This window comes from Fringilla coelebs (assembly GCF_963513975.1).
Source record: "Fringilla coelebs genome assembly, chromosome: 6".
Taxonomy (NCBI): domain Eukaryota; kingdom Metazoa; phylum Chordata; class Aves; order Passeriformes; family Fringillidae; genus Fringilla; species Fringilla coelebs.
In genome coordinates, this window is record NC_140034.1 from 10078924 (window position 1) to 10103336 (window position 24413).

The following is a 24413-nucleotide window of genomic DNA, read 5'->3' on the forward strand; positions in this document are numbered from 1 at the left end:
GGATTTGGTCAGAGTCTGCATGGAAACACTAATTGTAGCTTGCCAAGGTTACAGCTGTCAACCCACCTTTCCTCCTCGTTTTGTCAGCTTCACTGAAGATGTGCTTACACGCTAGTATCCCAGTATTCCAACTGGGAAAAGTTAACTTAGAAGTAAAATTAGTGTTTTCTTTAGAAAAAGTGAAAATTTTCCACAGTTCAGAGACCATGGTGGCCATTACAAAAGAAGCTGTATATTACAAAATTAAATAGCACCTCTTTTTTTAAATAAGTGAATTAATTTATTCATTTTTGTACATTAAATTGTATACAATTTCAGATAGCATTACAGTTAGATTAACAAAAGCTTGTTACCAAAAAAGAAAATACAAAACTAAAAATTATTCTGGAAGCTTATTACAGAAGTGAAGTTTCACGGTCAAGTTCATACAAGTCAAATTTGGTGGTATTCAGTGAAAAATTTAGATGTTTAAAATTAAATGTTTAAAAAAACCCACGTGATTTCTATAAAATCATATCTAAGGCAGATTTTTTTTTTTTTGTACATCGATTTTAAACATTTGGATAGAGGGAAAAACCTGAGATCTATACCCAAAAGCTATTCTCTGCAGAAGAGACATACACATTTGTTTGCTTCCTGTAGCAAACAGTATATATAATGGTTACTATAAAAGTTGTGCTGTACATTAGCTGTAGTGCAGGTCACTTTCATATTAAGTGCCAGTAAAGGCTTAACAAAATATACAAAGTCTTAAAAGGTGAGGCTGTTTAAAGCATTAACTGTATACATATTGCACACTACTGTGAATACTCATGGTTCAAAAAAATACTCACATTGCCTTTGCCAGTTCTTACATAATGAACCACGCTGGAATGAGAGAGAGTCAAGAACAGCAAATATTTCCAGCTGTCAAATCAGCACAAAGTGAGAGGCAGGTCTGTGAAGGCTGGTGTCTGTGTGTGCCCTCAGGAGGCCACATCTGCAGTTCTCACTGGTCCCGAGACTCATAGAGAAGTTTTGTTGCCTAACAGAAAGGGAAAACGTCAGTGTTAACTGAAGTTTCACTTGCAGCCACCTTATCTGCTTCCCACCCCTCCAAAAACCTACTTTAAATCCAAGGCTTTAAATTCTTCCTCTGTTTTCCTCCATCTGAGGCCTGTACTAGCATTCAAGAAGTGCTGAATGCACTTGCATGGTGACAGAAGTTTGAGCACACTCTGCTGAGCAGAGTAAAGGCTGGGGTAGGGGCACCTGGGGAGTTCTAAAATGGCAACAAAGCTGCAAAGAGCCACAGACCTGCCCATACACATTATAAATGACAGCTCTGATCAGCAATCCATCAGGTGACTGACTGGAGTGTGGCTTTGGTTTTTTCCCACCATAACTTTGATTTAGCAAATAGCAACATTCAGTTTCATTACCCATGCAGGGCCCAGCACCGAAAGATTAAAGTCTTCTATTTCCAAAAATCAACAACTTCTTTGAACCATCATGAAGCAGTAAAAACAATTAGCTGAACTTAGTGTCACATGAGTAGTTCATAGTGCACATTCTTCAGCAAGTAACAAAATCCAAGGAAATTTAAAGCCAAATTCTTAGTTCTTTTCATCTAATAACGTACATAAGATCTTGGGAAACCCTTCAGAGTGCATAAATTCTTCATGTCTCTGAGCAGAAAGATAAAGTCATGTTCATTACACCCAGCCATAGCTTCTGTTTTCTAAGCAACAAGGCTCTGAAATCCTTGATAAAAAAATAATAGAAATACTATTAAGGCAGAATGCTCTCTGTGGTGCTGCTAAACATCCTATGTAAAGATTTTCTTCAGCCTTGTCTAAGTTTTGGCTGCTTTGCTTACCTTATGCATAGCTGCCAGCCAGGCTGCTGACAGCTTCTTGTTACAGCTGAAGTCTTCACCAGCAGTAAACTTCATCTGCGTCACCTCATCCGACCCTGGTACCTTGTACTGCAGGATCATTCCTATGGCACGAGTGTTGCCTCCTGAAAAAGAGAAATAACATCTGGAACAGCAGCAGTTTTACCAAGTAACACAACATTTTCCAGCTCATGAGTATGTTTGGAGAAATGTGCTCATTGCTCAGTTCAGAGCACAAGCAACTGCTGGATCTGAGGCGCTCATGACCGCGGCTCGTAGTGCCAGGCAGTGGAACCTGCAGCCTCATATTGCTTCATTCTCTCTGCCAAGCACCAAGGCAGAACCTGCATCAGCCTTCAGGTAAAGCCACACACCTGGAACAGCCTCATGATTTACTAGCACCACGTTAAGACATTGTTACCACAGTTTCATAGCCTGCCTGCAGTCTGTAGGCTTAGGGTCTAATCAAACTGATGGCAAAGCAGGGTCCTGCTGGATACAGGCTGGCACAGCAGGCAGCAGTCCCTCTAAACCTGGCAAAGGTTGGAATGATGCTTGCATAAGGCTAGAGAATAGCTGGCAACATCATTTACTTCCTGAAGGAAATTGCTACCAAAGACGCTGCTCTGCCAACAGCACAATAAGCGAGGGGTTTCTGTCTCTTACTGAGGCTAAAGAGATGAAGATAAACCAAACCAAAAATACAGACATTTAACAAGAACTTTTAAAATTACACATCACTGTCATTACTTCCTGCAACAGTGGAGCATAAACTAAGCTCTAGGAACAGCACTAGCATACACAGCACACTTCTTACAAAGCTGTTTTTAGAAGTGTCTACATGAGAGGGCTCCTGGAGGCTGTTACTGCAATATCTGAGGAGCCAAAACAAATCCCAATCTAAGCCAAACTCAATTTAGTTAGTGCTGTTAATGCACCTAACCCAATCAGAAGCCCACAGCAGGGTTTATAAAAGAGCTATTTTCTACTCTCCTAGGGATAAATGGAAATTCAACTTCATCAATTGCTTCTCTGCCCCTACTGGTCAGAATAACGGATTAAGGGGCTACTGAAAGATAAACCAGTGGAAATCACACACCTACAGCCTTGACCAGTTTGCCCATGTCTGGCATTACTATGACAGAACACACCTTGCATAACAAAGAGGCCTTTCTTTTAAAGTTGTGTAAAAGCAAGCCAATAATTAACAGTTCAAGTGCAAAGCCTTATCAGACAGCACACAGGGAGTATATTCATTTCTAGTATGCCCAATTCAGCAACCTGCTGAAGCAGGTGATCTGTAACATTGTGTACTACTGCAGATAGCATTTCTCATCTCCCCTTCTCCCAGCATGGACAACAGCACTTTGGTCTAAAGAACGCCTTGAGTACCTTAGCTCTTCTCCAGAGCGTTACAAAACATTCACTCTTGGTTTATTAAACAGACATATGGGAAGGAACAGATACATGTCAGATTTGAACAGAACTCAAGTTGAACAGCAATTATGGATCAAGCAAATAATCAGCACTGCAGAGAAGAAAGAGGTGAGGCAGTCATGACATGCTTGGGTGAGTCATGCTGAAAGGCACTGCAGATACCTTCAGTCACAGGCTGGCTCTCCAGAAGGCTGGTGTAAGTGTGAATATCTTTTTCTACCATCAAGAAGGAAGGCAGGCAGAAAAGAGATAAAGCAATCAGAAGAGTAGTGAACAAGGAATTACAGGAGCATTAAGTGACTCAGCAATACACCTGGTTGATTTAAATACCAAGGTAAGTTTATTCAAGTTAACATGCTGTACTGACTGAATAACGCACAGATGGGCTGTGCAATTAGAAAAACACAGCAGTGACAGAAGTGTTGATAAAGAGCAATTATTGAAATTCCTGACCTTGTTTGTTCTCATTTCAGTCAATTCATATTCAGGTTCATCCTGAAATACTCTAAAATCTGGTAAGAGATGGGGCAGTAAGTTGCTGCACTCCAATTTAGATGTTACCAGTTTCATTTGGCCACCCCTTCATCTTGAATGAAATTAAGAAAGGATTGTCGAATTATTTACTCCCCCTCCCCCATTTCATTCTGTTAACAATGTCTGAACCAGTCAAGGCAAAATCCCAGCTGGATTCTGAAATGGAAGCTACCAAAGACTAACAGGTCCTTCCTATGAGCTCTTAAATCAGTAAATATTTGTACATACCCAAGAGAACAGGTGACAACTACCCTTACTCAGGTTTATCAAGAGGCTCTCCCACATTAAGGCTGCAAGGGACCTTTTCAATCTTTAGGTGTTCCCCCAAATTCCAGCAGCCACATGGGACATTCTGAGAGCAGTTGTAACCAACACTGTTACACACTGAGTGCACTGTCTAGCTCAATAACTGCAGCTTCATATTTTTTTTTCTTAATAGTTCACTTATATTAAAAGAAAAATTTACCTCCAGGAGTAAATCCCTCTGTAAGTATCTGAACAGTTGAAATCTGGATAATTTCAATTTCATAATGGCTGTCTCCATCCAAAACCAGGTATCTACATAATAGAAGAAAAAGGTTTTTTTCACTTTTTTTTTTCCCAACAATATCAACTCCAAATCAGAGGAAAAAAATAAAACAATCTCTCTGTGACATTGTTTATCTGTTCTTTGGGGTGAGGAGGGATAGAAATCAAGCAGAAAATGTTACTTTTCATTGAACTGTCACCCTTCCAAGACATTCTGATCCACACTGTTAGTAAATTCAAGCAAACATTCCAGTATTGTTGGATCTACCCTTTCAGTCTGATTACTCTCTCCAATATCCTCAGGGCATGTTACTCTCATATTTTTTTAGGTTATGTAAGAATAGAGCTGTAAGTACAACAATGCTATAATTTACAAGGGCAATTTCTATCAATCTTTCTCACCTCTGGTTGTTGGAAAGTCGACAAACCATGAGCTCAGATTTGTCAGATGTTCCCAGAGTTACAAAGAATGTAGCACCTGGAAAGAAATGGTTTAGTATTCTAATACAGAATTCAAGAAGCAACATTCAAGTATCAGAAAGAACAGCTAACCTTTACTTACTAATACACTGAATTGACTTAAATAAGAGAATAACTGGAATATTAAACTGATTAACATCAGCAAAACACTCAAGTATAAAAAGCTGATCTTTAATTATCATGTTCTGACTTACAGGACCTTTCACACATGCTATACAATTTCTCCCATGTGTAGAAATGCAGATGATTTTTTAAAAGGGGAATCTTTTTAAAATGAAGAGATTTGGAGGTGGCAAAGACAGGCAATTAAAGACCCTCTGTGATCACTATAACACAAATGATTGTTTCTGTATTAAAAATACCAATTTAATAGCAGGATGTGACCTTCAGTTCTAGGCTTAAGAAACTGTAAAGACATCTCTTTTTCATTACTAAAGGTTGGCTCAATCTTATTGTGAGGTCAATGAACTTCAGCCTTCATGTTGATTCTTCCCCCTCAAAACTGCTCTGGCAAGGGGAAATTCACTGTTGCCACACTAGGGAAGTGACTCAGAACTCCCAGCGCAGCCCTACACGCCCGACCCCTTTGCTTCTTCCATGCCTCATGCTCCCTGTATTACCCAATCCCAGTACTGCTGGCCCAGGAAATGAAAATAACATCCAGCCCTGCCCAATGGTCTGCAATCCATCCCCATAACCTGAACCATGCAGCCCTGGAGTTTCACCTCCTTATTCCCAGCGCATCCAGGCTCACTGACCCCCAGCACAGAGCCCGTGCTGCTGAAGTGAGACAGAGACAGCAGCACCAAGGCTGGAGAAGGACTTTACAGCCACCACCACCTCTCTGACCACCATCTGTGGCTCTACAGCAAGTCAGGAACAACTTCAGAACATGAAAGCAAACAGGACAAGCTTTAAAAAAAACTCTTCAGTTTAAAAGATGTGATTTAAAAACTTGTCTACGCCCTCATAGTAAAGCAGAGTGAAGAATGATTTATATGCTCCAGGATGAGCACACTCCCTTCTGAACCCAGGATCTCCCCAGGAACATCCATGCCCGTCACACGTGGGGCTTAGCTTACCCATTATGCACACTGGCATCATGCTGAGAGATCTTCAAAAGGCACTGAAGGATCACAGACTATTTTAAAAACTGAAGTATCAGCTTTCTTAATGTAATTGGAACATGAATTACTGTATTGTGACGGTTTAAACCTATGGAAAACTGAGTACTCATGATGATCCGCCATCAACCACAGCTGTAGGCCATAGACAAGATCAAAGCTCTCAGATGAAGCTTGAAACAAGCACTGTATCTTGTTTGAAAATGTTAAAATATTCTCTAAAGTATTTTCCATCCTTATTTAATGTAACAGGAATATGGTTAAAAGATGCATTATTTCAAGGAAAATGCCAACTGCACACTCATCTGTTCTCACAGGTATTAAAAATCTGTCTTTAATTAAATCACTCTTCATCAAAACCAAGAAGTACAAACTGAGAGGTGCAAACATCGACTACGAAGTGTGAACCTCTCTCTAAATAAACCTGTAACACAAAATCATTAACTGCAAAACAAGAGGCGCGACAGAGCGAAAACAAAACCACAGCTTGTTGGACAAGAAGCACCGCTCTTGCTGTTCCCTGGAATTTGAATAAACACCACCAGGAGCCCTGGGTGCTTACCATTCATGAGCACTTTGAGCTGTTTGTCGTAGAACTCGGTCTCCTTCTGCGAGACCAGGGCGCACTCGGCGCACTGCCGCACGGGGTCCACGAAGCACATGCGAGGCAGAGGCACTTTCTTACTGCAGCACTTGTCACAGAAACACTTCCCACACCTTCGGCAGTGGTGCTAAGCACGAGAGAACACCTCCTTTACTTATTTACTAAGGAAACTACTAGGTTACTTAAGTTTCTCAGGTGTGAAACGTGCAAGCTGAGGGACAGGTAGAAGAAATTAAGTTACAGTGGCAGACAGGAATCTCTGAAGGTTGGACACAAAGGACTGAGTATAATATGAACAGCAGCACTCTAAGCCTTTGCTGGCACTCTGTAAAGATGCTTCTGGAACAGAAAAGACAGAAAAGGGGTCCTCTGGTTTCCAGTAAATCCTTCACCTCCCTGTCAACAAAAACCCACGAGAAGAGTGGTTTCCAGGTCCCTTTGCACTTCTGACAAAAGATCTTGGAGAGCTTCAACTGAAGTTTCTATTCTTCTTCAACTGAAAATACTATTATTCTCTTTTAAAACTTATTCTCTCTTTTAAAACTTATTCTCTTATTCCCATGGGAAACATATAAGAATGTTCATACTTAGAACCCAAAGCTGTTCCTTTTATCAGAAGTATCAGGCAGCACAGCACAAATCCAGTGAACTTGTGAAACCAGAACGAGTATTGCAGTGTGTTTCACAGCCCCTAAATCTGCAACCAGTGGCCTGTGCTCCAGATCAGGGGTGTGACAGTGCCAGCAGATCTTCCTGATGCAAGTTCTCATGACAGAACAAGTACTCCCAGGCAAGCAGGAACTCATCTGTGGCTCAAAGCAAGCCTGAAAGTTTGGTACAAGGAACTGATAACACTGCATTTTTGGTCAGTGTTAGGATTTCCTTCCAAATGTGCTGCAAAATTCTCTGGAGTACCTATTTCCCAAGGCTACTTCCAATTGCTTTCAACAGCTAACACAAGGGAAACACAGCAGCTTGTCATCTGGTATAAAATATGAGTGTGTCTGGTTTAAAACTTCACCTTCCCTCTCCCTCCAAACAATTAAATTAAAAAACATGAACCATGTCACTGGACTACAAGTCACACTTTCACATCTTTCTTCACTTTTGTAAGCCTGTGCTTACAAAGTGTCAATGTACTTATACAAAGGAATGATGCTCCCTCCTAAAAATCACTGCTGGCCTTCTTTGGAAGGGTGCTCTGCAGATTTCTCCATGTCATATTCTGCACACCATTCTGCACACCAGTCTGCATTCCACAGTGACCTCTTACTATTAATAAACAGAATGTAATGGTAGTGTTTTCTCTTCATCCACCAGGCCTAATTATGTAGTTCACACTTTCTACTTTAACTGGAGTTTCTCTCTTCCAAACTAAAGACAAATCCTGGTTTACTTTTCAAAATATGTCAATTTTAGTACTTTGCAATACTTACTGTTTCACATTTCATTAATTTATCTTACCTTTCTAGTTATGAAGTCAAATTTTGTATCACACTGCATACATCTTGGGCACTAGAAAACAGTACAAATTAAGATTAGTCTACAATCTTTTTAAACCTTTAATTCTACCACCATATACAAAGAATGAGCTTTACATTATGCCCCATAAAGAAACACCTCCAACAAATTTCCATCCCTTATCTTTTCACCATGAATAGCTTTCATTTAATACTGATGTTGCAAAATAATGTCATCTCCATTTGCAAGACAAAACCAAAAAGCTGCCAAACTTCCCCCTAATGAATAGTGCATCCTGCCAGCAGGCAAAAGTATATTTCAGAATTATTTACCATTCTTGATAATGTCTGGCTATCCAGACAGTCCCGTGCTCCAGAATCAACTGGTTTTCTGTAAGCTGTCCTCACTTTACTACCATGCTCTGCTGACTCACCAAAACATTTACACAATTTAATGCTCTCAATACTCACACATTTTTGAAACATGCTAAGAGATATTTGGTTTTCTTCCAAGCCACCAAGACCTAATGCTTATTCCAGCTACAAAAAGTCACTTCCTGAAATATCTCTTTCCTAAAACAAACTTACACCCACACTCCTTTCAAAAAAATGACAGAAAAAAATTGAATGAGTTTCTCCCTCCCAGCTAAGTAGAGTTTAAGGGGTGACAGTTTTGACTGTGTCAACAACTAGAAGTGATCAGTAACTGCTGGACAATCAAAATTTTCTGTATAAAAAGCCACCTACCAAAGGGTTGATACCCAATCCTTAGACAACTGGATTTTCAACAAAAATTTGCATATTTTTATCTACCATATCAAAACCCAGTGTCTGAGGCTTATAATGCAAGTTTTGCTATATTTACTAGCAAATATTAATGCAAAATTATGCCTGACAACTTACTAAGGAGAACATGGTTAGATCCTGTACTAGGTTATATAACTCTAGAAACTGAAACTCCTCAAACCAGACTATGTCAGACTACAGCAGAATGTCCTCTTAACCACATGCCCGAAGCTGAGCAGGTGCTATTTGCTAAGCACACAGTAATCACCCTTTGCCTTTAATTAACACATTTCAATACTTAATCCTTTTTCTTCTATAAATCCCCTCAGGTTACAACAGCTTCTATTCAGGGACTTCTGCTCCAGCAGATACTCAATCACTGTTACAAGTTCAACAGCTGCAGCCAAGAAAATATTCCAGCAGCTAAATTAAAAATTCTCCAGAAATTTTTCATGTCCTTTTGAAGAGCAAGCTTGTTAATAATTGGTAATAGTTTATATGAAAGGCTCTGCTGTCTAAACAGACATTTAACACATTAGACACTAATGGCACTCACTGTAGTGGAAGGTAAACACCTACTTGCAGAATTTGTTACAACAAGCTGTTTCCAAATCCCACACAGAAGAGCACTGGGAGTGTTCCTGAATTGTTTTAACTAACACTGAATTGAGGCATCCAAACACATCTTTTCACAATGGCTGCAGAAAAGGTTATTTCAACACTCACTGATAAATAATGTCAGCATGAAGCAATTTCAGCATACACCAGGTTTCACCTCTGTAACAAGCAGAACTCCACAGCTAATGTCATCTTCTGCTCTACCTGGTTTTAATTTTTGACATATAGTTTCATAGCTTGGGAGCTGTCCTGGCAATAATTTTGGTATGCCTTGAATTTACCTGAGTGCTAATTAATTTTCTTAATTAAAATATTTGGGAGTTTTTTGGTTGGGTTTTGGTGGTGGTGGGTTTTTTTTTAGTTCAGCTGGACTGGGTTTTTAGGGGGGGTTGAGGTTTGGGTTTTTTTGTTTATTTGGTTTTTGCCAAAATGCAGAAAGCACAAGTCACAACCTAGAAGGGAAAAAAAAAAAAATCAGACCCAAACTCTTCTAAATACTGTTTTACATAGATTTCATACAGAATGCTATGCTAAACATAAAAGTGGTTTTTAGGAAGGAACAAAATTATCCATCTTCTTATTTAACAGAAACTATAGAAAAATATTTCTGAATTCCAGACCCATGATGACCGCCCTGCCTCATACAAAGAGCAGTCCTAAATAAATCACAAGTCAAGTAGCACATGGTAGCTGGCATTGAAAAATTGGATTTTCTTAGGAAAATGTTCTGACACAAGCAAGCTCAAGATACTGTTCCTTCGAGGTATTTCTGCTTTAAGTAACCAGAACGGAGTGAACCATTTGCATAATGTCAATTTCTGCTTTGCCGGGGACAAGATATTTATTGAGAACATCTTGAAAGGTGAATTTTTCCTATTCATCCATGCACTGACATAATTAGAGAGTGACTAGCATTGAATTAAGTTTTATTGCTAAGAGGGGTTTTATCACATTAACAGAGAAGGAAGCACAATGTCCAAGTTACTTCTCATGTCTTCAAACAAAAAGATGTGAAGCAAGAAATTAAATAAGAATTCATGTCAAAAGCACATTCTTTTCATGTGCTGTCAACCACCAATGCCAGTATCAGTAATGTCTGTTACTTCATCTAGAAAGAGGAAAATGGAAGAACATCCAACAGCTGTTGGATCTTGACATTAATTTAAAAATACCAAGAGCTTGTTCATTGCAAACTCCTCATGGGTTTGCTCAAGTGTGAGAACTTACTTCCACAATCCCACAGATCCAGCCAGAGGTGAGAATCCCATGGATGGACACGAATCTATAGTTACACTTCACCTGCTTTATTAGCACAAATAATAACAGAGTGATTCAAGAAGTGAGGCATGGGAGCTCCCTAACACACTGAACCTTTGCAGAGGAGGAGGTTCAGGAAATCCCACCTGGAGCACAGCCGGCCACAGGGGGAAAGGGCAGGATGCAAACACAGGGCAGACAGAGCTCAGGTGCTCTGGCACTGCCTGAGCCTGGGTTTTGTCAGGAGGGCTCAGTTCCCTCTGCAGCCAGGGAGGGAACCCTCCCAGCACATCTGTCAGCTCCTCTGCATGCTCCTCAGCCACGGAAACATCTGCTGCACAGCTGGATATCACAAGGTTTGGCCACCTCTGCAGGCAAACTGGCACATCTTAATTTCTAGTCCAAGGTTTCCTTAACAGAAATATCATCAATTAAGTTCTGCTGGTGATTAACAGAGAAATTCTGAGTCAGACAAGGCAAAACATTCTAAGCTCTGTCCTGACTTTAATGATGCTCAGCACAGACTGTCATAAATCCCCCTCAACTCATTACCTGTATGACAAATAAGATTACTTTAAAAAGTAAACTTTTCAATAGTCCTGCTCCAGCCTTGCATTTCAAATTCCTCATAGTTACTGATATTTTAAGACTGTATAATCTTGTGATTAAAAAAAAATTAAACTTAATTACATTTTAGTACTGTATAAGCTGCACAAAACTACCAACTGCCATAATTCTTAAGTGGCCTTAATTTAAGAAAATAAGCCAGTTGACTCTTCTTGCATAAGAAAAATAAAACTACTGGATTTGTGAGTGTTACTGGCTGCACAGCAAAAGCCAATAGGATATTGGCCAATTTGAAAAGCCAGACCAGAATTTGCCAATACCATTCAAGGTCTTGTCTTGGACACATACACTTCCTTTCTAATTATGTCTGACATGGTAACAAGAGCAAGCATCCTCAACTAATTCATTGTCTTGGTAACCCTGTATCTTGAAATTTAATTGTTCTTAACAAAAACATGGAATTTATAAGCTTCTCTTATCACACACCTCCTTTATTTAAGGAAAAAGTTTGTAACAATTTGGCATTTGTTAAGCAAAGGGATGTCAGAACTCTAACATACTTCCAGAAATTTAGTAAAATTTTTTTTCTAGTTAAAAAATATTTTACTTCCAGAAATCTAGTAAAATAACTAACCACAAAATAACAATACATAGTCTTAATCTTGCATTAACAAATGCATTTAAAATATTTACCTCTATCACACTTCCTCTCAATAGCAAATAACCCTGAGCAGATTCAGTCACAATTCACACCCTCAGCCCATAGATCTGCAGACTACAGGGAAAAGTCGAATTTTAAGGAAAACTAATACCTTCAATAAAACTGCAACAGAAAATTCAAACTAACAACACACATCAGAGTGATATCTCTAAAATATACAGACTTAATTCTCTCTCTGTATCTAACAAGTTTAAATAGATCCTGCCACAATCCCCAAACACTTTTTAATTGAATCTTTAGTCAGAACTTTCTGCCTCAGAGACCCGAGGCAGAGGGAGCAGTTTTGTTCTGCACTCCCCAGCGCAGGAGGACGCGGCGTTCCCGTGCAGAACAGACCCAGCACGCCCGGATCTGCCCACGGACTCCGCTCGGTGACCCCGGCTCAAATCCTCATCTAAAATAAACCTGCATTTATGCGGGTCACACTGAAATGCACTGGCGTGTGTCCGCGCCACAGAACGCCGGCAATAAATAAATAAATAAACAAACAATGGATTCTATGTTGTGCGTGCATCTGGGTGCAGCGACTGGCAACAATTAACTCTCATCACGCGAAATTAAAAATATCACATCACGTTGTGTACTGGGTAAGTATTTAAAAGCAAAGTTGACTGAAACAGACTGAGATGTTCCGTGACTCTTTAACACCACGAACACTCACGCCAGGAGCCAGAAGGGCCGTTCTACCTCAGCCCTAGTGCTTCAATATTTATGCAATTACTTTTAAACCAGAACCACCTTTATAAGCGTTTAAAGCAACACCGCACAGTCCGCTACACTTCTAATCTCCAATCGCTCGCCAATTTTCGCGACGGGGCCGCACAGCGCTGAAGAACGAGTGACAGCCCCGTGCCCGTGTCCTTTAACCCATCAACCCAAGGGAAGAGAGAAAGCGGAGGGAAAGGGAGGAAGGAAGAGGGAAAGGAAGGGCGCCCCTGCCCCCGGCGGTACCTCCTTGTCGGGCACCCAGGGCGGCTCGTCCAGGCCGAAGGGGCTGCGGGCGGCGCGGTGCTCGGGCACCATGCGCAGCCCGCTGGGGGAGCGCACCAGCTTCTTCGCGTCGCCGCCCGACATCTTCCCCCGCGCGCCGCCGCCGCCGCGGGACGGCCGCCGCCGCCGCCCAATGGCCGCGCGGCGCTGAGCGACGGACAGGGCACCCAACCAATGGAAAGCAGCGATTCTCCGGCCCCGCCCGCAAGCTCACGGCGTGCCAGCCAATCCCGTGTCCCTTTGCGTGCTAGTCCCGCCTCCTTCGTGCCCCGCAACCCGGAAGCAAAGGGCGCGGGCGCCACGGCCGCGTCGCGGAGTTCCAGGAAGCGGCACAGCGAGCCCGGGCCGCGAGGGGCGGCTCCGCAGGGGGCGGCTCCGCAGAGGGCGGCTCCGCAGAGCGCCCGTGACGCTGCCGCAGCGCCCGCCCGAAGCTCCGAACCAGCCCGGCCCCGCCGCTCCCGGCCGGCCCCGCGGGAGGGGAACGAGCGGCGCCCTGCCATTGGCTGTCCTGCCGGGGCAGTCACTGAAGGGAGCTTTGATTGGCCTGCGGTGGGCAGGCCGCTCGCTGATTGGCTGCGCGGGCGGCGGGAGATTCGTCACTGCGTGAGGGCCCTGTGGCGGTGCCGCGCTCTGTCCGTCCGTCTGTCCGTCCGTGTGTCCGGCTGTCCGCCCCTCGCTCCCCCCGCCGCTGCCGGCTCCGTGGGACACCCCCGGCTGCACCGTGACCCGCTCCCGGTGTTTCGCTCTCCCCTGGGCCTCATCCGTGGAGCGGCTCCCTGTGAGCGGAGAGTGCGCAATGGTTTGGAGCCCTTCAGTCAAGGGCCGTCGTAACCATGAATGATGTCAGTAAGTTTCGGCTTCCAAACCTTCTCAGAATGTTGCTTTAAATGGGTGTTACTTAAAAGTAACTTGCCTCTCTTAGATTATTAGCACCCATCACAACCTCTCCCCCCGTGCTGAAAAAGGGATTGTTCATAGAGTCATGCATGCTCATAAAACTCCTGGGTGACTGCTGCAATCCTTCATAAATTTATCAGAATAATGCTAAGAACCTCACAGTGCTTTCTAAGCAGCCATGGGGCTAAACTGTTGTGTTTCAGACCAAAGTATTAAAGAGCTGTTTAATGTCATTACAAGAAACAAACAGATTTTAACGATTTAATATTAAATTTGCTTTTAGCTAATAAATGTATGTGTATATGCTAAATAAATGACTGTCCAATGCATGAATAATCCTGGGTCATCCTAAACTGCTCGTGTGTGAGATTTTTTTCTCTTAGAAAATGAAAGCCTCGTGTGAGGACTGGCAGGGCAGGAATAAATCACTGTACAGTTTGCTTGTGAGCTGCACTCCCGAACAAAAGCCCTCGGCAGAATTACAGGCAATTAAAACTACCAGGAGCTCTTAACTGCAGGATTGTTTGTTGAATTCTTTAATAGGATAAATGTAAACAGCCATCAGAGAAGACTTCTGCCAAAGGGCAGGATTAGAGAATAGCCAGGTTTGGAAGGGAGCTCTGGAGATCATCCAGCCCAATCCCCCTCCTAGGCAGGGACACAGGGATGAGTCCAGGTGGGTTTGGAATGTCTCCATCCCTGGGCAGCTGTTCCCGTGCTCTGCCACCCTCAGTGTAAGAGCTCTCCTTCACCTTGAGGTGGAGCTGAAGAGAGTTTGGCTTCATCCTCTTGGCTCCCACCTTTGGATGGGATCCCCTCTCTGTCTTCTCCTCTCCAGGCTCTCCTCAGCAGAGAGATGCTCCAGACCCCTCATCCAGACCCCTTTGTGGCCTCTGCTGGGCCCTTTCCAGTAGCTCCTTGTCTTTCTTGTACTGGGGAGCCCAGAACTGAACTCAGCACTCCTGATGTGGCCTCCCTTAGGCCTGAGTAGAGGGGGAGGATCAGCTCCCTCAGCCTGCTGGCCACACTCTTCCCATATAAAATTTTATCAATATCTAAAATAATAATAATAGCAATAGTTCTCATAATAACCCCAGAGTAATTGTTACTTCTCTAAGATAACTGATAAATATATTGTTAAAAATAGAAAAAAAAGTTCTGGAAACTTTTGACACTGATTTATGCCTGTTTTTCTTGCCTGTGTCTGTGATAAAAGCCACTTTCATCACAGATAATTATGGGATGTGCTGCTCATTGCTGTGCTGTGTCAGGAGATGGACTGGGACCAGTTTGACTTGAACCCTAAAACAATTGCTGCCCTGAAAAAAGGTAATTTAATTTGCCACTGTCTCACTAACAAATCTGTCACCACAGTGACATCCTTGACATAATTGTGTGTTTGTGGGTATAAGCAGGCAGATGGACACTAACATTTTAGAACTGTAATTAAGTATTTCATAAAGAAGTTTTCTGAGTAATTAAGAGTGTTGGGTTTTGCCCATGCTTCAATAATAAATTTCCAAACCATTTTACAGCTTGTGTTGGTACATTCCAAGTGAGTGTTGCCTGCCCACCATACAAGAATGCATCATAGATAAACCTCAAGTAAATGAGAATTACAAATTGGGAAAACTTTGCTGTGTAAGTCAGCCAAAAGTATTTATAAAAATTCCTCTTGTTTCAGCTGACATAAAATCAGTAAAAGAGATTTTAAACCTGTCTGGAGCAGACTTGCAGAGATTGATGAAGCTCTCCAGTGCAGACATCCAGTGCCTGCTGAAAACAGTCTCTCACACCCTGAGGAGGAACAGCATGCTCACAGGTAATGCAGTCAGGACACAAAAAGTCTTCTATCTAAAGCTGAAAATAACTGTTACTGGGAGAAAAGATGGTTCTGGCTCCTCCATGACACAGGAATGTGGGTTTGAAATGAGAATGGAAGTGTTTTAATTGTGCTGTAGAATTATTTAACTATGCTAAGGACAGCTCCCCTGGGGGTAAATGGAAGTGAATGGGTGTCATTTTCAGGATTGAGCCTGCTTGGAACAGGACAAAGTGTTTCTCCAGTCTGAAACACTTAAACACAGGAACAGAACGTTTCCTTTTTCTTTCGCACTCTCTTCCTCTCTCTCACTATTATCCTGTTGGACTAAGACTAGTTGAAAAATTTCTATCATATATTAAAAGCTTCATAAACTGCTTTGTCACAAACACCTCATTCCAAAGCAAGCAGGACCTAATAGCTTCTCCTGCACAAATTCTTGATGACAATTCTGTATTTAAAATCTATTTTCTTGTGATGGCATGTGTCTTCAGGCTTTGACCAGATGCCTGCTGTGCTGTTTTGTACTCTGCTATTTCTATTTCCATAATTGCTGTGCTAGAACCTTTGCTGTCAAAATCCTCTCTGAGTGTAATTTTCCTCAGTGACACCTTAGAGGCAGAGAAAAGAAAAAAAGAGTTTGAGAGGAGGAAAGAACTCAGTGTAAATTATCAATCTTTGTACAGATATTCAGCAAAGGTCTGATGGGAAGAGAGAAGTGGGGAAGACCAGAGTGGGGAAGAATTAGGGAAATTCTCCATCAACAAAGAAAGCATCCCTTGTAGGGATAAACCTTGTGTACAGCATCTATTTTGTATCATTGTGTGTTGGAAAAATAATAAGTGAAACTACCTTTTTCATTTTTTTTTCTTTTTAATCATTAAAAAACACTCCCAAACCCTGCAGCACTTCAGCTCTACCAAGATAAAGATCATTTGACCTCCCAGCACCAGAAGCTGAGCCTGGGGTGTTCAGTGCTGGACAACTTGTTAAAAGGAGGCATTCCTTTAGTGGGAATCACAGAGCTTGCTGGGGAGAGTTCTGCTGGGAAGACTCAGATCGGTTTACAGCTGTGCCTGTGTGTGCAGTACCCTTACAAGTACGGTGGCTTAGAGTCTGGTAAGTGCTGAACTTACACTTGGATTCAGCTCCCATTTGAGGGAATGCACTGTCCTTAGGAGCCTCATCAAAGCAGGTGCACATGCTCAGTGCATGGCTAACTTCAGCAGGAAGCCAGTTAGTGACTGATGTGTCTTTGCAGAGAGAAAAGCTTGCTGTGCACGTCCTGCAGCACAACATAATTCAAAATTACTGTTGGCTGTTGTTTGCCTGCCTGCCACTCTGGATAAAACTCAACACACTCTCAAACAACATAAGAAGAGTGTTGCTGTCATGAGAGCTCATTGACTCCTCAGGTCAGCAGAACAGCTCAGCAGATAACTTTCTACATACATCTTGGGTCTATGGTATATATTCCCTAGCTGGGGATTTCAAATTTCAAAGATTATTTTTTTTGATTACAATAACTTGATAACAGTAATTGGTAAGAATAATTGTACTGATTTACAGAGTAAAATTGATGGAAATGTAATTGAGGAAAGGTAACATTGTTTTGTACCTGTGATTTTCCTGGGTTTACCAAAGTATACAGGTTTATTCTTTGATTTGAGTGTGGTTTTTTTACCCTTGTGTCATACTAATCTAACTCCCAATTTTTTTTTACCTTTTTTTTTTTTTTTTTTTTTTACTATTGCTGCCATAGAAAGAGAGTCACTGTGTCACTTCTGAGAATTCTGGTAGTCTGCCTTAGGTGTGTTTTACCTGTGACTTTGCTGCTCCTTGCACACAGCACTGGCTTTATTTGGCAGCTCAGTGGCTTCTTGTGGGGAAACTTACTAATTTCTTGAACTATATCCACCCATGTGGAAAAATCATGAACTGTACAAGTTGAGATCTTGCTTAAAGGGCTGTGAGTAGCCCATGGCTTACATTACATGATGTCATTAATCAGAGCAGAAGCAATTATATTTTGTTCTGTTCCTTTGTGTGCTGCTGCTAACTGCTGCACATGGTTAAAATACATTTTTATCCATGCTCCAGCACTTCTTCCTTTTTGTGTTGAAATCAAGGAATAGAGGAAGGTGCCCAACACCCTATTGGCACTCTCATGTTGAGCCTCCCATGAGAAACACAGCAATTACAGCTCAGTTTAAATGTGAGGAGTTTTATCCTTTAGGAAATTTGAGGAGAACAGCAATGCTTAGAAATTCTCACAGAACTCTGCACTATCAATGGAAGATTTTGCTACTGATTTAAAACTATGGTTCATTGTATTTTTTTACTGATTAGAAACTTCCCTTCTCGTAAGTGGTGATGTTGAAATACATTTCTTTAAACAGTTACTTCATTAAATTTATTGCTAGTCTTGTTTGTAGTTCTCAGTGCAAGGAGGCTGGCAGCAAAGAAATGCTGAAAGTAAACAAAGGCCTCCTTTGCCTCCAGGATATCTTTCTGCTGTTCTGGGAATGTCAGCTGTGTTCACTTGTATTGGCTGAATTTATTTTATATGCCCATATTCATAAATAATATGTGAATATAATGGAACAAATTAATATCCTTATTAGAATTCTGAATTAGAAAATAATGTTTGCTACTGATTCTTGGTAACTAACTGGTTTGGTGCATGACAGATTATGATCATAGGAATCAAAATTTTTTCTTTTTGAGGTTGAGGGGTTTTAATAAGTTTTACTCCTGTTTTGTTGATTTTTGGTGGCATTTTTTTTGTAAACAACCAGCATAACACATTTTTTTGGCCTGAATAACAGATTTGATGAAATTGCTGATTTCTGTTTGGGTTTTATTGGACTTGTGACTGTTTTCAGTGTCCTGAATGTTGCAATAACTATGGATCAAAATACAATTATTTAATCAATGGAGCGTCAATCTATCTAGAAATGCAAATCTGCATCTGGAAGAACCCCAGTAACTATGAAATATGAAGAAATGGACATTCCACCCTTTTTAAATAAACCAAGGAGAGGACAAGTGACCTGTTTAGGGCAGGTCTGATTTTCAGAAAGCAAATGATTTCTCTGTGAGCCCAGAATTCATGGGAGAGAAATCCCTGTCTTTCAGCATTAAAGCAGCACTGTGCAAAAGGCAGTCAGCTTAAATAAGCATGGTAGCTGAGGAGGCCAGAAAGTTTTACTTTGGAGCTGTTGTCTCAAAACAAGTTAGCACAGGTTTTTTAGCATTAAATTCATAGTGCTGTGTTTTGGATTTCTGACTGAACCAGGCAGACTGTTTCACTCTGTGGGTTGGATAAATGGTGATACTCCTGATCCCCAAGGGCAGGTGATCAGGTGCTCCACAGCTGTGCACAGTGAGTGTCACCCAGTGGAGAGTACCAAATCCAGTTGTCCCAGCTGATGCTGAAGAAAGGACCAGGCATCTGCAGGAAAGTCACAGAGGTAGGGTTTTTGTTCCATCACTGATTCAACATGGTTACAAAATAACCAAATAAACATGAATTTCCAAGTCTGTATGTGTAGCTTTTAAATGCAGAATGTCTGATAGAATTTGTGTGCTTTAAGAAAACTGTGTGTGTAAGGGCCCTGTGGTTTCCTTGGCTACAGGAGCTGTCTACATTTGTACAGAAGATGTGTTTCCAAGCAAACGTTTGCAGCAGCTCATAGACCAACAGCATAAGCTGCGTGCAGATGTTCCAGCTGAAATCATACAGAAGATCAGATTTGGAAACAATATTTTTGTTGAGCAGGCAGCGGACCTGGTAAGTAGTAGCGTAAAGAATGTTTCTAAGGCTCTTGATCAATATGGATTTGAGGCAGTGTTTTACTGTTAAGGTCATTAGTGGAAGAGCAGCACAGTTTGTAACTGGCTTGGAACACTTCATGATAGTCTCACATCCTGAGTGTTTCAGTGAGAACCACTCCTTCCCCAGGTAGGCCGAGAAAGCTGGGGCTGTTCACCCTGGAGAATAAAAGGTTGTATGGGACCCTCAGAGGAGCCTTCCAATGTCTGAAGTGGCTGCAGGGAAGCTGGAGAGGGATTCTCTGTCAGTACATGTGGACAGGGCAAGGGTACAAACTGAAAGAGGAGAAATTTAGATATTAGGAAGAAATTCTTTACTGTGAGGGTGCTGAGATACTGGAAGAGGTTGCTCAGAGAAACTGTGGATGCCCCATCCCTGGCAGTCTTTAAGGCTGGATGCGGCTCTGAGCAACCTGGTCTGGTGGGAGGTGTCCCTGCCCATGGTAGGGGGCTGGGACTGGATGATTTTGAAGGTCCATTCCAACCCCTTAACATTAAATAATTCTATGAAAACAGAACAGTTTAGGAGTGTAGTACTACACCCTTGAGATTTAAAAGTATCAGTGAAGTCAGAGCTGCAGGTAAATGCAGGCTGCAGTTTTGTCTCTTCCATTTTCTCCTCAGTAAAACCACCCACCAGATGTGGTTACTGGTGAGACTCAGATCCACCAGCTGAGATCCACCAGCTGCCTTCATGATTCAGAACCCCCTGAGCTCGTGCTGCAGTGGTGATTGCCGTAGTTCAGTCTCTTGATGTCCTGGCAGGGTTCTTTGCCCTGTGTCACTGTCCCTGTGTGTGTGTGTGTGGCAGGACACCTTCCAGCAGTGCCTGACCAGGAGGCTGTCCCTGCTGCTGGCCCGGGGCATGGCGCGCCTGGTGCTCATCGACTCCATGGCCGCGCTCTTCCGCGGCGAGTTCGGCCCGGCCCAGGCGGCTCTGAGGGCGCGGTACCTGCAGGCCTTTGGGGCACAGCTGCACAGCTTGAGCACCAGGTTCAGGACTCCCATCGTGTGCATTAACCAGGTATGATATCAAATTGCTTCTTGTTCTGTAGGGACTGTTTAATAAATGGCTGGAAGGTGATGGAACAATCTGTATAAATGCAGATTTCACAGTGCTGTATTTACCACCGTCAGCTGACTATTAATGACTGATGGAAACTGAAGCTTCCTTAAACTGATGTACTTTAGTAAATGTTAACTACTCAAACTTTATTATTTAAGCTTTTTTAGGCTGTTAATGTTCTCAAAAGTTGTCCACTAAAGCTAACAGAAATAGGTATGTATGGCAACTGCACAGAGCATCAAAGCAAAATAACAGAGTTCTTTCTTATCACTGGCGTCAAATGCCATTGTCAGGAGGATTGCTCTGGGAGCCCTGCAGGCAGTTATATCCCACGAGACAGTGAAGCACCAGGGACTTTGCTGCAGTTCTGTGGAACTCGGCATTTTTGTGTAACTGCTGAGATTACTGAAGCACTAAAGTGCATGCACTGACTTGAGCTGGACCAAAACAAGCCGTAATGATACTGGTCACAAAGAGGTTTCTTTTGAGAAAACAAGGCAAGACACTGCTCTTAGTCCACTCACAAATTGAAGGAGCATCTGAATGCCAGAGGTGAAGCATTCACACTCCAATGTGGCCCTGGGAAGGGAATGTGCAGGCAGGCCACTCAGAAACTTCAAAGGTAGTGAAATCATTGAGAACAGGGCACTTTTGGGAGATGAGGGTTTTCTACTTTTTATCTCCAGCTACAGCACTGCAACAATTTTGTGAGTGTGGGGGGTTTGTTTGTGGTTTGGTTGGTTTTTTTTTAATCCAAATAAAGCATCTATTAGTAGTTTAATTAATATAAGCTGTAGCTTGCTAAGTAATTCTAACACTGTAAACTCAGCTTGTGATTCCCAAATCCATTTTAGTTTGCCTTGAAAGAGTGTTTTCTAACTTGGCTTAATATATGCTCTGATAACTTGGATTTTCTTGCCTTGGTTCCCTTCCCTGCCCTCCTGCTTGCTGAATACAAACCCAGAACCCCAGGTCAGCTGCAAATCTGTTTTTGTCCTTCAGGTGACGGATGCAGTGAGTGAGTCGGAAGCTGCTCAGTGCAGTTGTAGGTGAGTCACCCACACAGAGTGACAATGTCAAACACAGCAGCTCTGAACCATTCTGATCTTTGTCACTCCAGGGTAGGCTACAAGGTCATGTGAAGAGCACTGGGGCATTTACCCAGCAATGCTGGATTTGCTGGAGATCAGCACTAGCTCGTGCTGTGAAGGGAAGAAACTGTCATACACATTTACATCATAATCCCTAATCACAAGTTAGCAGGAAAAATTCCCTGGAGTTAATGGCTGCAGTACCTGCTGACACAAGAGTATTTCTGCATCTTGTCTCTGATGTAACTACATGCACCTCCTGTCTGCTTAAAAAATACAGCAGCCAAACCCTAGCAGCTGGCTTTGTTAGTGAGCTAAGGAAAAACCCAAAATAGTATCTTCTGACACCAAGATATTAACAGGATTCAAATGTACGTATTTGTTGTTTGAATCCTAACTATAACCTTGATTTACTGCATAAGTTGGGTACTGCATAAATGGGTGTTTGTGAGAAGTTCACTGTGTCCTTCAGATTCTGGAACTGACACAGAACAAGGATAAGGTTCAATTATTATTTTTGCCTGGTTATCTTGTATTTATTTTACTGGAGAAATTGCACTTTTTCCAGGAAAAAAATTTGTTTTAAACCTTGAGTTGAAAGTCACACAAATGCAGTGATCTGTTTACCCAACATTTCTAAATATACCTGCAAATGGAATCCAAGGCCAACAGTTACACACTTCAAATATTAAAAGTTCAACCATTTTTCTCGTGTGGTTTTCCTGTTGCACGAGAGGCCTGTCCAGATGGAGGCAGGTATTCCCCCTAGCTGTAGTTGAAAGAATGACAGCTGTTCTGTACAGAAGCATTTCTCCAGCTGTTTCCTTGCCACAGGGAGAGCCTAAGTTTTGTGAGTAAACCCTGTCCCCTCTTCAAAGGCCCGGAGTTTTCAATGTATCTTAGAGAAACAGTAAATGATGCCTTCTAGTGCAGTTTTGTTACAACAGAAGGTAGTTAATATGAAATCCACACATGCAGAAATGTGAAATACTTCCCTTACAGGGTAGTGGGCAGCAGAGTCACTCCAGCCCTTGGAATTACCTGGTCCAACCAGCTGCTGATGAGACTGATGGCCCAGCGGGTGTGGCTGCCCAGACACTCCCCTGCAGCGGCGTCTCCCTGTGCTGGCAGCAGGAGGACTTTAAGTGTTGTTTTTGCTCCTCATCTCCCTCCATCCTTTTGCTACTATACAGTACAGCTGGAAGGTGTAAAAGGAATAAAGTAACACTTTTGCATAGTAAAGTCTCCTGCTCCAAAAATGTACCAGGACTTTGCTTCAGGAAGAATTATCGGTGAAATGCAATTGTTCCTAGATGAGAGAAATTGATGGTGAAGTATATGAACAATGGTATGGCTACATTTAGCTTTGTCTGCATTGTGAAAGATGATTGTTTTACTCTTGGATATTCAGCTTTTCCTTGTGAGATGAGTGTCCTGAAGGTTCTGAAGGAAAGGGAAGCTGTGGGCAGGTGGAGGCTGCACAGTGGAGCGGGATGTAGCAATCCCCATGATGTCTAATTCTATTTTAATAGCATGCTCATCTAAAAACAGCATTTACTGTAGTTTTGTACCCTTTTTCCAGACCAAACAGGACTTGAAATTCAACCAGTTTATGTTGCCTGTTGGTGGTTCTGGGTCTCATGCTGCCAATTAAGGACAACCATTCTTTGTCACAAAGCAGCTGCCCTATTTTAAAACCATTTGTTATTAAGATTTAAAAAAAAATAATCACATAAAGGTACTTTAACATCTTACTGTAAGAATTAAAATTGCCCTGCCTTTGTACTAGATGAGTATATCTAGCTTCATAGCACTCTTTAAAATTTTTTAATGGTTCACTTCCACTCTTTTCCTGCTTTCCATTCCCTTCCTTTCATAGCAAAAGCCTCTTTAGTCTCTTTTATTTGAAGGACAGCAAACCACATCCCCCATCCCCTTGTTCTCTTTGCCCGTTGCTGAAGCTGTGTAGCCTCAGGGCAAGCTCTCTGTGTACTTCCTGATGCTCTGCCCTGCTCTGTGTTTTGCTAAATCAGCATTCTTCATGGGCTTCTGGATTGCTGCCTCTCATGTCCTGTGTCCCTGCTGCTGGGCTTTCAGCTCAGCCATGATCCTGAAGGGCACTTTCAGCTCTTTTCATCCATTCAGATGCTACTGCTCTTCTGAGGTGATTTTTGTTATTCAGTTAGAGCTTCACATGGGGTTTCGTCCCATCTTTTTGCTATTTGTCACATTTTTCAGCCGTCCTTCAACCACTGCCATGACATCCACTCTTCCTATGGCTGAATTTTTCCATTGCTCTATTCCATGTGAGAGCAAGCCAGGTTGAGTTACACTGTCCAGAGGCCTCTGCTGTGTGGGTGCCTGCTTTCATCAGTGAGTGATTCTCACTTGTATCACACACTCATCAAGCTCTCACGTTTCCCCTCCTCCTGCTGCTGGCCCAGACAAGAACTCCAGGTGTTTCTGTGGAGTGACATTGCTCAGGTCCCTTCTGGCCAGGAACACTGTGTTTGTGAAACAGCTATGTCCTCTGCCTTTCCCCAGTCACACTCCTTCAGGACATTCATCCATCTTTCCATGTGGAAGCATGCAGCATGTGTAGCTGAAAGGGAAAGTTCTGTCTGGCTGTAAACTGCCTCAGCTGGAACTATGGCAGATTTCTCAAGGGACAACTGAGTGTGACTGAAGGAAAAGAGACCCTGAGTGACTGCCTGGGGAAGT

At 42.3% G+C, this 24413-nt stretch overlaps 2 protein-coding genes across 5 annotated transcripts; one reads left to right on the forward strand and one right to left on the reverse strand.

Annotated features, from left to right (window-relative positions):
• Positions 1-307: 307 nt before the first annotated feature.
• Positions 308-13116, reverse strand: ZFYVE21 (zinc finger FYVE-type containing 21). 4 transcript variants are annotated; one of them, XM_084207363.1, is made up of 8 exons: positions 12944-13116; positions 8048-8098; positions 6542-6710; positions 4778-4853; positions 4314-4405; positions 3476-3529; positions 1859-2001; positions 308-1024 (listed from the first exon to the last, which is right to left on the reverse strand). In XM_084207363.1, exons 1-8 carry the CDS (start codon positions 13064-13066, stop codon positions 989-991), a joined length of 744 nt encoding a protein of 247 aa, XP_084063489.1. In that variant the 5' UTR covers positions 13067-13116; the 3' UTR covers positions 308-988. The 4 variants fall into 4 exon arrangements, with proteins under 4 accessions (XP_084063489.1, XP_084063490.1, XP_084063491.1 ...); XM_084207365.1 differs by lacking the exon at positions 308-1024 and adding an exon at positions 3767-3825 and having other exon boundaries at positions 1874-2001; XM_084207364.1 differs by lacking the exon at positions 3476-3529.
• A 1991-nt stretch (positions 13117-15107) lies between these two features.
• On the forward strand, positions 15108-22917 carry XRCC3 (X-ray repair cross complementing 3; the record flags this gene model as incomplete). Its single annotated transcript, XM_084207958.1, has 7 exons — positions 15108-15208; positions 15564-15701; positions 16608-16820; positions 19340-19494; positions 20347-20559; positions 21604-21650; positions 22695-22917. Exons 1-7 carry the CDS (start codon positions 15154-15156, stop codon positions 22915-22917), a joined length of 1044 nt encoding a protein of 347 aa, XP_084064084.1. The 5' UTR covers positions 15108-15153.
• Between the last annotated feature and the right edge of the window lie 1496 nt (positions 22918-24413).

What these genes read in the sequence shown, in the direction of transcription:
- ZFYVE21 (XM_084207362.1), bottom strand. Translation starts at nt 13,066, where the DNA reads ATGTCGGGCGGCGACGCGAAGAAGCTGGTGCGCTCCCCCAGCGGGCTG. An exon ending in CGACTTTCCAACAACCAGAG is followed by an intron (nt 4,406 to 4,777) that starts GTGAGAAAGATT and finishes TCTATTATGTAG; the next exon opens with ATACCTGGTTTTGGATGGAG. An exon ending in AGAGGGATTTACTCCTGGAG is followed by an intron (nt 3,826 to 4,313) that starts GTAAATTTTTCT and finishes ATCTCTTACCAG; the next exon opens with ATTTTAGAGTATTTCAGGAT.